Source organism: Balaenoptera ricei, chromosome 2 (assembly GCF_028023285.1).
Source record: "Balaenoptera ricei isolate mBalRic1 chromosome 2, mBalRic1.hap2, whole genome shotgun sequence".
In the NCBI taxonomy this organism is placed as follows: Eukaryota; Metazoa; Chordata; class Mammalia; order Artiodactyla; family Balaenopteridae; genus Balaenoptera; species Balaenoptera ricei.
Window position 1 is genome coordinate 177,430,905 of NC_082640.1, and position 15,978 is coordinate 177,446,882.

Consider the following 15,978-nt stretch of genomic DNA (forward strand, 5'->3'; position numbering starts at 1 on the left):
TTGTGCCATTAAGTGAACAAAGATTTTTCAGAGGCAAAGAGTGCAAAGACCAGGGTTCAAATCCCAGTTCTGCCACTAATTTTCTGTGAGACCTTGGACAAATCATTTTCCTATTCTGGTCCTCGGTTTCATCACCTATAAAGCGAGGAGGTGACCTACATGTTGTCTGAAGTTCCTTCTGGCCATGATAGAAAGAGAAGTGGTTAGGGTGTCAGGAGACTAAGATTCTGGCTAGTTCTATCACTAATTTGCTACGTGACTATAGATAGATAAGTCCCTTCCTCTTTCTGGGCCTCAGATTCCTCATTTGTAAAATGAGGTTGTTGGGCTAGGTTAGAGATGGCTAATATACGGCACGTGTGCCACTCCACTCCAAGTTTGTGCCTAATTGCAGGGATCACTGGTGGAGCTCAACACATTTCCGGCTGAGCCTAGAAACAGCCTCAGAATCCTTCTCAACACGGTACTCCCGGAAGATAGCATCACTCAGTCAGAGTATATCCATAGAGGACCCCTAAACTTGCCTTCCCTTAGAGTTGATCTCGGAGGTCCTTCCCAGCTGTGCCCCTTGGGAACTCCATGACCCAGGGACCCTAGCACTCACCGTGTTTGGCCAGGAACCTCAGTGCCTCCAGCTGCCCGCTCTGGGCGGCCACGAACAAGGGGGTGATGCCATAGACATTCTTGGCTTCCACCTTAGCACCTCTGCTCACCAGGATCTCCATGACCTCCAGGTCATTGTGAGCTACAGACTCGTGCAGAGCCGTCCAGCCTCGGTTACAGCGGTGGTTCGTGTCCGCGTTGTACTGCACCAGCATCCTCACCGCCTCCACGTTCTTGCGCTCACAGGCTGTGCCCAGGGAGAAGCAAGATGGTCAGCAGGGCCCCGGCAGGACCTGGCCAGCCAAGACTTCATTCATTCATTTGTGCATCTACCCATTCACTCATCAGCCATAAGTGGATTCACTCAACAAATATCTACTGGATCTGTACTAAGTTTCAGTCTCTGCATAAACCTAGGGTATACAACTAAAAGTAATAGTAATACTAATCAGAATTAATATTTGCTGATATGTATCTGGCACTGGTTATGTGCCAGGCACTCTATTCTAAGCACTTCATGTAATTAACTGATTTAGTTCTCCCAACCACCCTTAAAGGATGTAGTGTTATTCCCTTTCACAGATGGGAAAAGTGAGGCACAGAGAAGTTAAGTGACTTGCCCAAGGTCACACAGATAGTAAGTGGCAGAATTGGGATTCAAATCCAGGTAGTCAGTTCTGGAGTCTCTGTCCCCTGGAAGGTTCCGGACGGCCCCACCTCATCTCCCTTTCCAGTGTTAACCTGCTTCAGTCCTCCACGAGGCCAGAAGGGGAGGAGGAGGACAGTGCCATAGTCCTGCTCAAAACTCTTCCTCAAAGGCTACTCACTTAATTTGGGTTAAAATTTACCTTCTGAGTCTGCTCGAACCTCCCTTATAAGCCTCATCTTGCTCCAGGCCCTAAATGCAGCCTTAGCGCTGGCAGAGCTATTACCAGAGAGGCTGAGCACTTGTCCAAATTAACCATCCCTGGAAGGTTCTCTGAGTCAGTCAGAGGGGGTGGTGAGAAGGAAGGAGGGCTGCCTGTGTAGTGTTTCAAACAGGACCCCAGGCTTGGTTTCCTCACCTGTAAAGCACAGATAATGGAACCTTCCCGAGAGGATGCCGTGGGAGGATGGAGTGAGGTAGCATACGAAGGCTCTAGGGTGGAGCTTGGCACATAGTGGAGCTCATGCAGGACCAGGGCCCAGGCTTCAGCTGTGAGTCACCCAGCATGTTGGGCGCTCTCTCTGGGACAGCTGAGGCTCCAGGTGATGGCTTCAGTGCCCGGGGGACATGAGTTCTAGGGAAGACACTTCCACCACAGGTCTGCAGTGGACCTGGTTCCTGCTGCCTATGGAATATTCCAGGTGCTGGATACCAGACACAGGGGAAATTGGAGATTTCTGTAGTTTTTCAAAGTGTAAAGGTCCTATCATTTTTGCAAGACCCAAAGCTGATTGCTTAAGTGTATAGGCATGAACTAAACACTTGACCGTGGAGTAGTTCAGAGTGTGGTGCTGGCATCCAGCTCGCGGAGTTTAGATCCCAGATCTGCCCTTGCTGGCTGTGTGATCCTGGCTACCTCATGTCAGTTCTCTGTGCCTTAGGGCCTCATCTGTAAAATGGGATACTAGCATTGCCTACCTCGTACGTGGATGGATATGAGGGTTAGAAAAAAGAACAGAGCCTGGTAGGTAGTAAGCACTCAATAAATACCAACTGTCATGAGTATTCGGATTTTGACCCTGGGTACTGCCAGGGAAGCCAGTGAATGTCCTTGGATGATGTATTGAGTAAGCCAGGAATGTTTCCTTTTCTCGAACATCCTGGAGGTACAAATTCCCTCTCACGCCTCTTTGCTTTTGCCTATGCTGTTCCCCTTGCTTGTCCAGCTGGTAAATCCCTCCCATTCAGGCTCAGTTCTGGGACGCCCTCCTGCGGATGCCCTCTTCCACATCAGGGCCCCTCCCCAATGTTCCCAGGTGCCTTGTGCCAAGCTCTTCAATGCCAGTAGCTGACTATTACATCATCTGCGAATCGACGCCCACCGGATGGGGAGAGCACATGGGCACGGGCCGTATCTTTTCATCTCAGGGCTCTCAGCGTGCCTGGCCCATGGGAGGACTTGGGAAATGTGGACTGAATATGTGCACGAATGAATGGTTCAACTATGTAAGTTATACATCTGAATGAGGCTGCACCATCAAAGTAGACCCCCTTGGGGAGTTGTACACTTTGCAAGCAATCCTCCCCATGGCCCACCTAGTTTCTGGACCCTCCCTCGGGGAAGCCCACCCCAGTGGGCTCACCTTTGTAGAGTGGTGTCTCTCGGGCCTTGTTGGAGATGTCGGGCTCAGCCCCAGCCTGGAGCAGGGATTGGAGGCAGTCCAGGTGTCCCCTGCATGTCGCCAGGTAAAGGGCCGTTTCCTCCTGCAGGGTGCGCTGGTCCGTGACCGCCGGGTATGCTGCGGAGGACAGACCAGGAAACTCAAGAGGAGGAAGATACCCACCGCCCCCGCCAACACAGGGGTGGTCCCAATTTCCTCCCCGTTCCAGGGACAGATGTGAGTGGCCTCCACCTGAATTTACCATCCACACTGCCTTCATGCCCTTGGCCTTGGATTCAGTCACTTTCACAGGGCTGTTTCAGCTTCCCGGTCATATTAATCCAGCTCAGATGCCACCTCCTCTGGGAAGCCTTCCCTGGTTGAACCCCCTCCTTCTCCGAATGACCCTGTCCTTCCTTCCCTTACACTCCCACCAGCCACTGCCAGAAGTCAGTCTCATGTAGTCACTTCTGCCCTGGAATGTGGTGGGCTGCCTGGGGTCCGTGCTTCTTGAGGGCAGAGGTAACTCCTGCCTGCAGGTGTTACCCAACCACATCTGGCCTGGGGGAGAGCCGAGGCTCAGAGAGGAGGCATGATTTGCCCAGGGTCTCACAGCTGTTGGAGACCGCCTTGGCAGGGCACAGGCACAGCTGCGGTATTTTCCACACCAAATCAGCCCCTGGAACATTCTCGAACAAGCTGGCAGTGGCTCTCCCACAAGTCAGCCCTCCCTTATTCCTTTTCTAGGAATTAGGCCCTCCCGTCCTGGGAGGCCTGGAGAGGTGGCGGGATGGGCGGGGAAGCACTTCCTTGCTTCCAACTTGATGACTTTAACTCTGCAAGGGGGGTGGTAACTTTGCCTTGCCCCCTTCACCATGGTTGTGGTGAGGCAAAGCTCCGCAAGGAAAGTGCCCTTGCCCGTGCGTCCCATTCCCACCTGTGGCTGCGCACAGAGCCCACCGCCTCACCTTGATGCAGCACCTTCAGGCAGCTCAGCTGGCCGTAGTAGGCCGCCTCGTGCAGCGGCAGCCAGCCCTCCTTGTTGGGCTCCGCGAGGTTCTTCCCCGCCTTGATCATCGCCTTCAAGGCCGCTTCATCGCCTTCCTTGATGGCCTTTAGCACAGGGTCCACGGGCCTGTGAGAGCAAGGGGCAGGTCATTCCTCAGGACTGGGGCAGGCAGAGGCAGGGCCGGGTGGCCTTTCTCCCAGAAGGAAAGCAGGGCGTGCTGGTGACCAGGAGTGGGGCTGGCTGTGGGATTGCACAGCCTGCTTGTCCCTGCTGCTCTGGGACAGGTGCTCAGCCCCTGCAGCCGTGTCCTCTCAATAAGGAGAATAATTTTTCCTAACCCACATGGGCGTGCCCTGGGAACTCTGCCCCGACCTCGGCCCTGACCTTGGCCTCTCCGACTCTCAGCCCCATCACGGCTTCCTCAGCCTGCCTGCCCGGGTCAGCCTCTCCCTGCCTCCGGTCCTAAGCCCTCAGCTAACCACTGGCTTTTACGTGTCTTTGATAGTTTGCCCACTGTCTGTCTCCCCCACTGGACTATGAGACTATGAGCTCCAAGACCACAGGGCCCGTGTCCTTCTTTTATCCCTTATGATTTGGTTCCCACGGCCCAGCTCAGTGGCTGGTCCATAATAGGTACTTAATAAATATTTGCTGCTCGAAAGAAAGAGAGAGAGAGAGAGAATATGAAAGGAAGGGAGGGAGAGAGGAAGAAAGGATACAGAATTTAAGAACCCCAACAATTATTTCACTCCTTCATCCCTTCTATTTCCAAAAAGACAGCCTCTTCCCTGTTAGAGTTTTGCTTGTTTCTTTGGGGATTGTATTTATATCTCTTTCAAAACAATCTTTGCAATGGCCTCCTTTGAGCGTTTGGAGGACACACTGGCCTATGAAGATAAATGCGAGGGCTCTGGACCAGGCTTCGCCAGTGTTCCATCCCCCTGTGCGCACCCCTGGGCCTGGAGTGTTTCCATGTCTTTATCTCCAAGTTGGGCACCACATTGGGACACTCTACTAGAAACATGGCCAGCTCATTCACTTCCACAGATGGAAACCAAGGGTCCCTTTTAAACAGAGCTCCTTGGTGGCCAAAAGAGAAATAGGAGACCCCTCTGTCCCTGCAGCTTTCAGTGGCTGCATCTGCTATACCAAGACCATTTCTACGAGGAGGATTCGGGCTTCCAGTGTCGGCCCCCCCAAAGGGATGGAGCACTGACCCCACAGGAGGTTTTAGTGATAATTAAACTCCTTCCCTGAGCATAGCGCACCAGAGTTTACCAAGCACCTCCACCTTCGGGGCCTGTTTGCACTGAGACAAAGGCACAGACCCTTCAGGGGGGGACTCCGTACAGTAAACATCTCTCTGGGGTCTTCCCAACCCCTTTCCTTTCTCCGGACCCTTCTCCTCACCTCTAGAACTTTCAGCTGCTGAAAGATTTAAGTACCTGAAGGATTAATACGTTTGACACCTTCACAATTTAAAACTTCTGAATGTCAAAAAGATTTCAGGGCTAATGTGAAAGATAACATCTTAGCTTGGCTCATCCAAGCCATTTCGTTCGTTCGTTCATTCATTCATTCATTCATTCATGCATTGAGCTGGCTTCCCCCATCCTTGGAGAGTCAGTGAGGACGACAGACTGCTGTGGGTCCACTCTTGGGGAATGAGCTGCGTAAGTGGTCCCATTTCCCTGATGGAGGAGGTGAGACCGGAGGCAGGCCTTGTCCCAGGGCCGTCATCCCTGTCAGCGGCCACGATCGGCCCAGAGTGTCTCCAGGGCCAGCCCCTTTACCCTCCCAGCTGCTCCCCGCTCCAGCATGAGCGGCACTTCCTCCTGACTCTCAGCCTCTCTGGTTATTAATAGTGTCACAGCACAGATGCTGGTTAAGGACAGACCCAGCAAGGACGATGGGTAACTGACCAGATAAGCCCTGAAGTCCCCATCAACACCATCACTGCCACCTTGGTGAGTTCCTCTTACGAGCGGCCAGAGCAGCCCCTGTTGGTGTCTGGAAAAGCCCCAGTGGGGTAGGTGTCCTGTCTCTCCTGGAAGGTCTCCTGTGGGACCGGCTGAAGCGGAAGGGAGGAGGGCTAGCTGCCCTTGTGGCCTTGGCGGGTGTGCGGTGTCATGAGAACATTCTCAGGACCCACCACTCAGCTTGGGCCTCGTCCAGCTGTGGTGCAAGGACCCTAGAGTGCTCAGACACACACACCGCCAGCTTCTGTATGAGCTCGGCCAAAGTGCCCGCCCCAGGGCTGGGGGGAACTGCTGGGGGTATCAGACCATCAGAGACTGAGGAGCTGGCCAGGACCCTGGAGGCCACTCTGTCCTCTCCAACCTCCTCTACGGAGAAGGGAGACCCAGAGAGGGCCAGCGGCTCACGGGCAGCCTCACAGGAAGTGGCAGCAGCACTGAGACCAGAACCTGGGTCTCGCTTTTCCAGACTGTCAAAATCCTACCTGCAGCGCCAAGGAAGAGAGGGGTGGCAGGGCTTGAAAAGGGTTGCGAAGAAGGAACAAAACATGGGCCAACTGTCTCCTCCCCACAATGTAACCAATCAAGGAAATAGGGGCTCCAGCGATGGGACCCCTTTTTTGTTTTTAGCTGCTTCTAGGGTCGAGCAGAGAAGGAAACAGCACAGAGCTATTTTCCAAGGACTCACCTAGCCCAGCACCCTGGTGCCAGGCAAACAGAGCCCTTCCTGCAGCTCGGATTATCTTTTGGTTTTAGCACCTGGCACTTAATAAATAAAAACAACAGAGCAAACCAAAACTTGTGGGTGTGGGCGTCGTGGGTGTGCTCAGATAGACCCGCGGTGATGGCATGCGGGAAAGTGAGACAGAATGGGGGGCTGGCTCATCGGCCTCAGCTCTGAGCCCCTGGAGTACTAGGGCCGTCTCCCTCTCGCTGGGTCCCCAGGTTCAGAGCCCTACGGGGCTACTCCAGCACGCAGGGCCCATTCTGGGGGAAGTGAGGGGTTAATCACAAGCTCAGCCTGGCTGGCAGATCCTAGAGGATGGAGCCTGCGACCACCAAGCCCAGCTCGGCAGGAGCTGCTGAGTCTCAGGGGGACACACCTGGGAGGGTTGTTCCTGGGAGTCCCTCCAGAGTACCCCTCTTCCTGGGGGCTGTGGGACTGCTTCCCGTCCCCACACCCCAACCCCAGTTTGGAGGTGAATGAGCTTGGATGCTCTGGGGGCCGCGCGGTGTGGGGACGGGGGGCACTTACGCCAGCTGTGAGGACTTGCTGCGGTTGTATTTCTGCATAACCTCCTGGAACAGGCCCTTGGGGGCTGAGGTCGGGGCGCTCTCAGGAGACACAGCGGACCTGGAGGGTGCAGGGCAGGAGTGAAAGAGGGAAAAATACTCTGCATATGAGAGGCGGGTCATGGCCGGAGGCAGGAACGAGGACGGAGGGAGAGCGAGGGGGAGAGACTGACAGACAGACACAGGGCTCTGAACCAAAGCAGATGGCCGGGTCCTCCCTGTGCGCTGGACACAGCTGCTGTGTCTCCAGATTATTTTTGGCCCTTGGAGGAAGCCCTGGGAGATTTAAATGACCATATAAGACAACAATGAGGTTAACCTCACCCCACCCCCGAAGGTCCCCTTCCCCAGCCAACCACGCGGGAGGCAGATATGAAGCAAGGTGACATTCTTCACCCAGGAGGATGTGAGAGTAGTCAGCAGCAGGTTCCAGGATGAAAGGGGCTCAGTCCCAGGGCGGCCAGGCTGGGTCCCCACAGGGATGGGCAAGAGATTCACCGGGGTGGGGGGCTAGGGGTGCAAAGCTGGGGCGCCAAGCCAGGTCTGTGCTCCCACCCTCACCTCACTGGCTCACACCCTCATTAGAGGGTCCTGCTGTCCCAGGGTCAGGAACAAGCAGTACAAAGGGTAGAGGAAAAGGATGCATGAAGAAGTTCATCGGAGTCAGGGCTTGGAGTCAGAGTGACACGGGTTCAAATCCAGGCTCTGGCACTCCCTGGCTGTGTGACCTCGAACAGGTGCATCTTCTCTGGGACTTAGTCTGGTGAGGCCTGAGTGCGTGAATGGTGTAAAGTGCTTATCAGAGGGCCAGGCACAGGGCTCCACACGTGTCCACCATTTGTTGCATCATTATTTCGTCACTCTGAGTCTCAGTTTTCCCACCCCACTGGGCTGTTGTGAGGACAGGAGGGGTGAAAGGAGGAGAGGTGGCCACTGCACAGATCTGGATTGGTTGGAGCTGGAATGGGAACAGGACATGCTGGCCCTTCTTCCAGCGGGTTGGGGACCCTGGGGCAACAGACACCCCAGCGGACCCGGCCTGGTCTCCTGCGCCCCTCTGCGGGGTCCCCTGCGGGATTGGGAAGGATGTTGCTACAGGTGACCAGCATCCCGTGGGCCACGGAGATGCTGGAACTGTGACCCTGAGGCCCTGCAGATTTTGTGGACACCCTCAGCCAGGCCGGGGCACAGGGAAAGGGAGGGAGCCGAGAGAGAGAGAGGGGAAGGATGCCAGCAGCCCCCTTCACCTGCGGCACCACGGTCATCACCTTCCCCCTTCCTTCTCCCCCACCTGCTCCTGAGCAGCGAGGCCGAGCATGATGCCATGAATGCTAGAGCAGGTGCCAATGCCACTGCCTTTCCTAGACTCAGAGACTGAGGCTCCGAGAGGCGGGAAACGGCCTCAGGGCCACACGCGGCTGCAGAGTCGACTCCTGTCTGCCGCGGAGCTCCGACACGTGCTCCCTCCTCCAGAGGCTTGGTGTCTCCCGCCCCTTTGTCCCTTCTCTGGCTCTCAGGCCGCCGCGCGGACAGGCCCTGAAACTGGGAACAAGCCCCCACCCCTCTCTGTGCCTCAGTTTCCTCCTTTGCAAAATGAGGAGGCGGGACCAGACCAGGGGTTTCCTCGCTGCTGTGGTTGCCGTCGAGGCTTCACTGCAGTGAACTCACGTGAAACTCAGGACGCCATACAGATCTCAGACCACATCCTGGGGACGGGGGTGCAGAGACTGGCCCTGCCAGGGCCCCTTTTCCCCAGCCCTGAGAGCTGCTGTTTCAGTGTCATTATCTGCACTTGCTCCCGGCCCTGAAAAGCGGAGGATGCTGGGCAAGATGGAAGCAGCCTGAGGCCAGGCCCACCTGAGCAGTCCCCAGCCCTGTGGTCATGACAAAGCCCTGGGCTTCTATCTCTACATGGCCCTGGGGACCCAGTCACTCTCATCACTGATCCATGTGTGGCCTCCCATCACTTTTTGTTGTTAGAATGTTTTCAGCCAGGTAAAACTCATTGATGAAAACCTACCCACCACCCTAAAATTAGGACATATCTCTGACGGTATGATAATAACAGCAACAATGGAAAGTGAGGCTGGCGGGGATGGCAGCGAGATGGCGACGGTGACATTCCCTCACGATGGGGCATGGCTTCGCCTCCTTTCTATCCTCCCTGCCACCTGGACGGTGCATTGGTCCCACGTGCAGAGGAGGAACATTCAGCAAGAATCTCCCAGCTCTTGCTGGTTGCACCTTCTGTGCTAGGGCCTGGGGGTGCAGATCAATGGCATCGGGGTCGAGGTGGGGGAGTACACATACCACCACAGAGCTGCAAGGGAGGGGCCGGGAGAGAGGCAGGGGGACTCGCTCTGGGCGCTCTGAAATTGAGCGTGTTAACTAGGCTTTAGGGGCAGGCAGCACGAGTGCTCAGAGCCGGAAGGGGGGCCAGGCCGCGGGCCGGCCTCCGTGCTCTTTCTGATCAAGGCTACAGGCCCCATTTCACCTCAGGTCCAGAGCAGGGAAATTCCCAGCAGAGGAAACCACAAGGGCTGAGTCATCAGAGGTGAGAGCAACCTGGCAGGATGTGGGCACAGGTCATGCCCTGGAAGGGGCCCAGGTAGGGCCCCACGTCCTTTGTGTGGGTGGGTAGGTGGGGGTCGGTAGTATGTCACCATCACCAGCTCCCAACAGCCCTGTCCTGGAGTCCAGCTGGTCCCGGCTTCAGACACAGTTCAGGCTCGGTGAGAGTCGGGACCAGGGCTGTGGTGACAAGGCCCCCTGACTTCTCAGTGGGCCCTGTCTGAGTTAATGAGAAGCCCAGGCCAGCCCCAGGAAGGGTGTTAAACTGGCCTGGACCTGGCTGAACGCGGGTGGCAAGCAGGCATCTTAATAGCAGAGGGAGCTGACAAATACAAGAGTCTTCCCATGCCTGCCACCTAACAGCATCCTATACCTGTTCTCCCATCTGGTCCTCACACGAACCCTGTGTCAAGCACAGGTGTCATGAGTACAGGGCCTGGCACCGTAGGCGCTTGATAAATTTAAATGAACGAAACAAAACAAGCAAACAAAAGCCTTTGTAGGGATAGTGTCCCGTATGGTAATCTTGGTGCTGTGTGGTTGTATGCCAAGACCTCAAATACCTGGAGAACCAGCCCACTGCCCTCTTGGCTGGAGAGAGGAAGAGCTCACACAGGATTGCTACCTCCACGCCCATTCCTCCTATGAGAGTTCTGTTTCTCTCTCACCCACTGGCCAATCCATCCTTTCTGGGCTGGCCAGAGAGGACTCACATGTAGAGAACATGGATTCCAAGCTGCAGCAACTTCTGCCTTCCCACCCATGGCTAAAATTCATTGAGAGCTTGCTATGTACCAAGTCTTATGATAGGCACATAGCACAAGTCATCTCATTTCATTCTCTAGTCCACTTTGTGAAGGAGATGAAATTGGCTCCCTTTTGCAGATGAGGAAACTGAGGCTCAAAGAGGTTTGCTTCCTCTAGACTGTTCGGTAAACTCCTATTAATCCTGCAAAGCCCAACTCCTTGACTAAGAAGTAAATCAACCCTTCCTGTGTCCCTTTGACACTGAAGCAAGGCTCTTTGCTGCATCCATACTGTTGGATCATTATGTACCTCTGGGCCTTTGCCTTCATTTGACTGAAAGCTTAGGGAGAACAGGAACAAGGCCTGATACACATCCAGGTGCAGGGAAGGCACCTGTCACATTGTAAGTGTACAGTAAGTGTAGGTGGCTTATTTGAATTGTTTGCAGCTGTGCACACATCAGCCCAAGCAAGTTCCTGCTTCATGTTTTCTTCCTTTTTCTTCTTAGAAATTTAACCTTAAATAAAATGCAGAAGTTTAAAGACTGGAAGACTCAGCTTCCTGGACCCACTCGGACTGCTATTTTAGTACCCTTGGGCTCTCTGTTTCATGAGTGCATAAACCCTACTTCTCCATTGGATGGGACGTTGGTCTTCCTCTCAGGGGGCCCTCAGCGGGCCAAGGCTTGGAAAATGATCCTCATACATGTTCAAACTTCACCCCTTACCTTGTGGTGGGAGAGGAACAAATTGGAAAATGACTTTAAAAGGCAATATTATGTTTTCTCTGGGATGCTGAGCTGGCTTTCATTTCTAGGTCCCAAAGACCCGCTTGACCTTTACGTCCACATTTGGTCACAAGCTGATAACAATAAATTATATTTCTAGAGAATTTTATTGGATTCAAAATGCAGGGACTTCCCTGGTGGTCCAGCAGTTAAGACTCCGCGCTCCCAATGCAGGGGGCCCGGGTTCGATCCCTGGTCAGGGAACTAGATCCTGCATGCTGCAACTAAGGCCTGGCAAAGCCAAATAAATAAATATTTTTTAAAAATGCATTGATTTGCCTAAAAACATTCATTGAGCATCTACAATGATCCAGGCTCTTTGCCAGGTACTGAGGATACCAAAGTGAGTAATATCTGTTCCCTGTCCCCAAGGAGGTCACACAGTGTCATTGGGGATACTCTCAGGAGGCCGGGTAATGCCTTCTAGGGTGACACAAAAGCTTGTCCACGATACAGAGGCAGCCTTGAGACGGGCACTCAGGGAGGAAGTGGGGCGAAGTTGTTCAGGCTGCAGGATGTGGGACAGCACCCACCTCATCTGATTAGCTTTTCATAAGAATACTGCAAGGTAGGCCTGGGCAAGTTTTTGGTATTGCCATTTTAGGCATAAGGCTGCTGGGGCTCAGAAAAGTCAAGTAACTTGCCTAAGGACACACAGCCAGTAGGTGACAGAAGAAGGAGCCGAACCTCCCAACCCACTTCTGTTTCCACTCTAGTCTGCTGCTTCCTCACTCATTCACCCATTCATCCATTCACAAAGAGCTGTGAGGTGTTGCCACGGGTCAGACCCTGTGTGCTAGACACAAGGCCTCACAGGAAGGAAGACAGCTGAGGCCCCTGCCTTCAAGGAGTTCACAGGTTAATGGCAGAAATAAATACATAGAAACTGTTGTAGTCAGGGCAGTGAAAGAAACAGCCAGGAAAGTAAGAGAGCAAGTTGCTTGACCTGGGAGGCTGGTCAAAGATGAGGCGGAGCTGGCCAAGTGGAGCCTCTGGGGACATATGTGATGTCCGCTTTCTAAACCTGCTGTGGGTCTACTTAGATGAACACTATGATATTTGGGGATAAAAGTGGCCAAGGACTCTATCGGGCTCCATACTTACTGTAACATCATGTCTGAGTGTGAGCACAAATCCGTGTGTCTCTTGTTTGGGGGACCCTGAATCTCTGTGGGGAGAAGTCTCTTCAAGGTGGAGGAGGGACAGGAAATAGAGAGAGGCTTTTGCAGAATCAACAGAGCTGGTCAAGTGTCTGAACTTCAGGGTGGGACAGACCTTGGTTCAGTTCCTGGCCCTGCTGGGCGCGTGTTTTGTCATACGTAAAATGGGCACAGAAACATCCACCTTGCGTGGCTTTTGTCAGGATCAAGTGAATGCCTGTGGGCTGGGCATGTGGAGGAGGAGGAGAATTTGATTAACAATCACACGAAAGGGATTTGCTTCCCTAGCAGGGCCCAACCCAGCCTCCTTTCAGAGATGAAAGGGCAGAACAGAGCCTAGGAGGTTTCAGGTCACATCAAGAGTGAGGAGATGCAGGTTGAATCCTCCTGCCCTGCATGACTGCGCCTGGATCTTAGGTGAGGGCCGCATGGCCTTGGATAAGTCCTTTCCCTGCTGCGTGAGCACTTTCTTTCTCAGGATAAATGTTTACACCCCACATTGGGCCTCCACTTCCTTACCACTAGAGGAAGGAGGAGGTCAGGGCCCAGTTCTAATGTTTTCAAGTGTCTACAGGACTCCTGGAGGGGGTTCCCACGCTGGGGAGAAGGCTGCAGAGGCCCCAGGATGTACGGCTTGTGCTGCAGACCACGTTGGAGGGAACTTGCTCTTCTCTCTATCTGATCCCTCTGAGAAAGAGGAACCTGTGGTCTGACTTGGGCTGAACTGGCCAAAACAGGAACCAGGGTCTCTAGAGCATCAGCCACCATGAGTCCTTGGCTCTGGGCTTCTGTTTTTCAGATTGGGTCCCAGGATGGGATGTCCTTGTGATCAGCTCAGTAACCTGGAGCCTTCATATTCCTTCCAGCTGCCCAAGGAGGTTGCCTGCCTTCCCCTTTAGGGAGGGGGCTCCTGAGTGATGGGCATCCCAGGCCTTTGCCCAGCCTTCCTGGCAGAAGTGGTCCAGCCTCGGAAGGGCCAAAGTCACTTGGGGAACACCCTGGTAGGTTTCATCAGGGCACAGGGCCAAGATGTACCGTCACCCACCTTCACCCGTGTCGACTGGCTCTGGACATCAGAAAAAGTCTGTTTATTGTTGCTGCTGTTATTACTATTATTGTTTGAGGTTCAGAGAGGTTAAGTGACTTGCCCAAGGTCACACAATTCAAAATTGCATGTGTGGAACTGCAGTTGTGGCCCATGTCATATTTCTACTGGTGCGACATGGTACTGCTGTAGATGGTCCTGCTAATGGGATGATGAGGTCGTGCTGAGATGGGGGAGCCAGAACAGGAGGCAGGATGGTTTTGCTGGGCAGATGTCATTGCTTCTCAGACATGTTTTGCCAGGGAGATGGCATAGAAAGGGTTGGAAGCCCTGGCCAGATTCAGAACATCAGTTCCTTTGCATCCGAACATAAAGCCAGTGGTACAAGGCCAAGCCATGGGCTCTGGAATCAGATAGCTCCAATCTCTGCACCACTGTCTGCTAGCTGTGTGACCTTGGACTAGTTACTCAGCCCTGAGCTTCAGTTTCCTCATCTGTAAAATGGGAATATAGCATACAGCCTCCTAGAAGGTCCTTAGAGGGTAAAATGAGGCAAAGTGTGTACAGCACCCAAGGTGGTACTTGGCACCTTCAGAGCTCAGTAAGTTTAGATAACAAATGTAAGTCATTACAGTGTGAAAATGCATCTTAGACACCAGGATAATTTGGTCTTGGATTAACAGTGTTTGGGATCTATGCCTGATGGACGCCCCATCTGGCCTCCCCTCGCTCACCTGGTCCACGGGTAGAAATGCGCAGGTTCGCGGTTGACACGTGTGGACACAGCGGCCTCACTGGTGGTTGGGCCCCGAGTCTTGTCAGCCAGGCTCTGCTCAATGGCCATCTGGACCAGCTCATCCTCGCTCAGGCTGCTGTACAGGTTGTACTCCTCTTGCCCAATGGCACGCTGTCTGCCCCGAGCACTGATCTCCGTGGCCATCCTCTTCCACCTCTCACCTTGGCCTCCAGAAGACACTCAGCGAGGAGGAGCAAGCATCAAATCAGAAAAGTCTGTGCGGAGATCAAAGCCACCCTGGTCACTAAGAGTTTTGCGAGGTAGCTATGTTTACACACAGGGAAGTCTGTGCTTTCTTGTGGCAATCACACAATCATTTTTCATCCATTCATTTTGTCATACGATCCACCCATCCACTCATTCATCTACACATCCATCCACCCGCTCATCTATTCATCACTCCACCAGCCTATCTATCCATCCAACCAGCCACCCATCTGTCCAATTATTCATCGTCCCACACATTCAGCTGTCCACCCACCCACTCATTTATCCATTCACCCTCCCATCTGTTCACTTAGCCATCCATCTGTCCAACCATCTAATCATCCATCCAACATCCATGCTCCTATCCATCCACTCATCTGTCTAGCCAATCATCCAACCATCCACCCATCTCTCCATTATTCACCCTCAGATGTATCTCTCTATCCACCATCCATCCATTTATCCATCCATCCATCTATACATCTATATATTCAACCAACCATCCACTCATCCACCATTCATTTTTCCATTCCAGACAGCCTATCTATACACGTGTGCATGCATCATCAACTGAGAGATTATTTACTGAGCACCTCTTCTAGGTCTGACACCCTTCTAAGCACTGGTGATACAACAACAACGATCCCGAGAGACAGAACCCCTGCCCTCAAGGAGATTACACAACCGTGCCCACATTCCTTCCTTCCAATCATCCAGCAACACCCTATCCACTCATTTCTCTGCCTTGTGCTAGAGTTGAGATTATTAGAGATGAATCACCTGATCTAGTTAAAACCAACTGTTAAAATCATTTGCCATGTAATTCCAGGGACTGTCTTCTCTTAAAAAAATTGCCTTAAGGAGAAATGGACTTTGGTTGAGTCAACTGCTTTTAGGAAAAGAAGTAAAATCAGCTGAGCCTGATTTTTGTTTTGACTGGCTGACATGCAGTGTGACTGTAGGTCAGTGATTCTGAGCCCTGACTGAAGATTAGAGTCACATGAGATCTTTTAAAAAAATATCCAAAATACCAGTGCTGTAATTCGGTTTGCTCAGCAAATATTCACCCTCCCCTTTCCCCTGGAGGCAGAATGTTGCCCCTTCCTTCCCCACTGAGATTGGGCTTGGCCATGTAACTTGCTCTGGTCAATGAATGTTAGTGGACATGATAAAGCAGCCACTTGACATGCGCGTGGGCAGTGGCACTTGCTCTTCTGCCATCGCCAGGACTCCCCCTTGGAGCCATTGCCCTTTAGCCGGGCCCCAGAGTGAACCCACCTGGGGCAGCCATAACCCAACCTGCACCGAGGATCTCTGTCCAGTGGGCCTGCAGCCTGAAGCTGAGGAGCCCAGCCTGGCCTGGCCTAGATCAGCCCATCGACCTGCAGAGCCAGAGCACGAGAATAAATGCTTGTTGGGGGTGCTTTGTCATATAGAATTCTTGTGGCTCTAGTTAACCAATGCTCAAAAGACTAGG

The 15,978-nt window shown here is 53.2% G+C and overlaps 1 protein-coding gene across 1 annotated transcript in view; it reads right to left on the reverse strand.

Annotated features, from left to right (window-relative positions):
- Nucleotides 1–15,978, reverse strand: part of ASB2 (ankyrin repeat and SOCS box containing 2) — a 42,904-nt gene that overhangs the window by 14,861 nt on the left and 12,065 nt on the right. Inside the window, exons 2-6 of the mRNA XM_059914880.1 lie at nt 14,233–14,509; nt 7,151–7,249; nt 3,879–4,045; nt 2,893–3,048; nt 605–850 (exon numbers count right to left, since the gene is read on the reverse strand). Of these exons, the coding sequence (XP_059770863.1) occupies nt 605–850; nt 2,893–3,048; nt 3,879–4,045; nt 7,151–7,249; nt 14,233–14,438 (874 nt within the window). The 5' untranslated portion in view covers nt 14,439–14,509. The remainder of the gene's footprint in view (nt 1–604; nt 851–2,892; nt 3,049–3,878; nt 4,046–7,150; nt 7,250–14,232; nt 14,510–15,978) is intronic.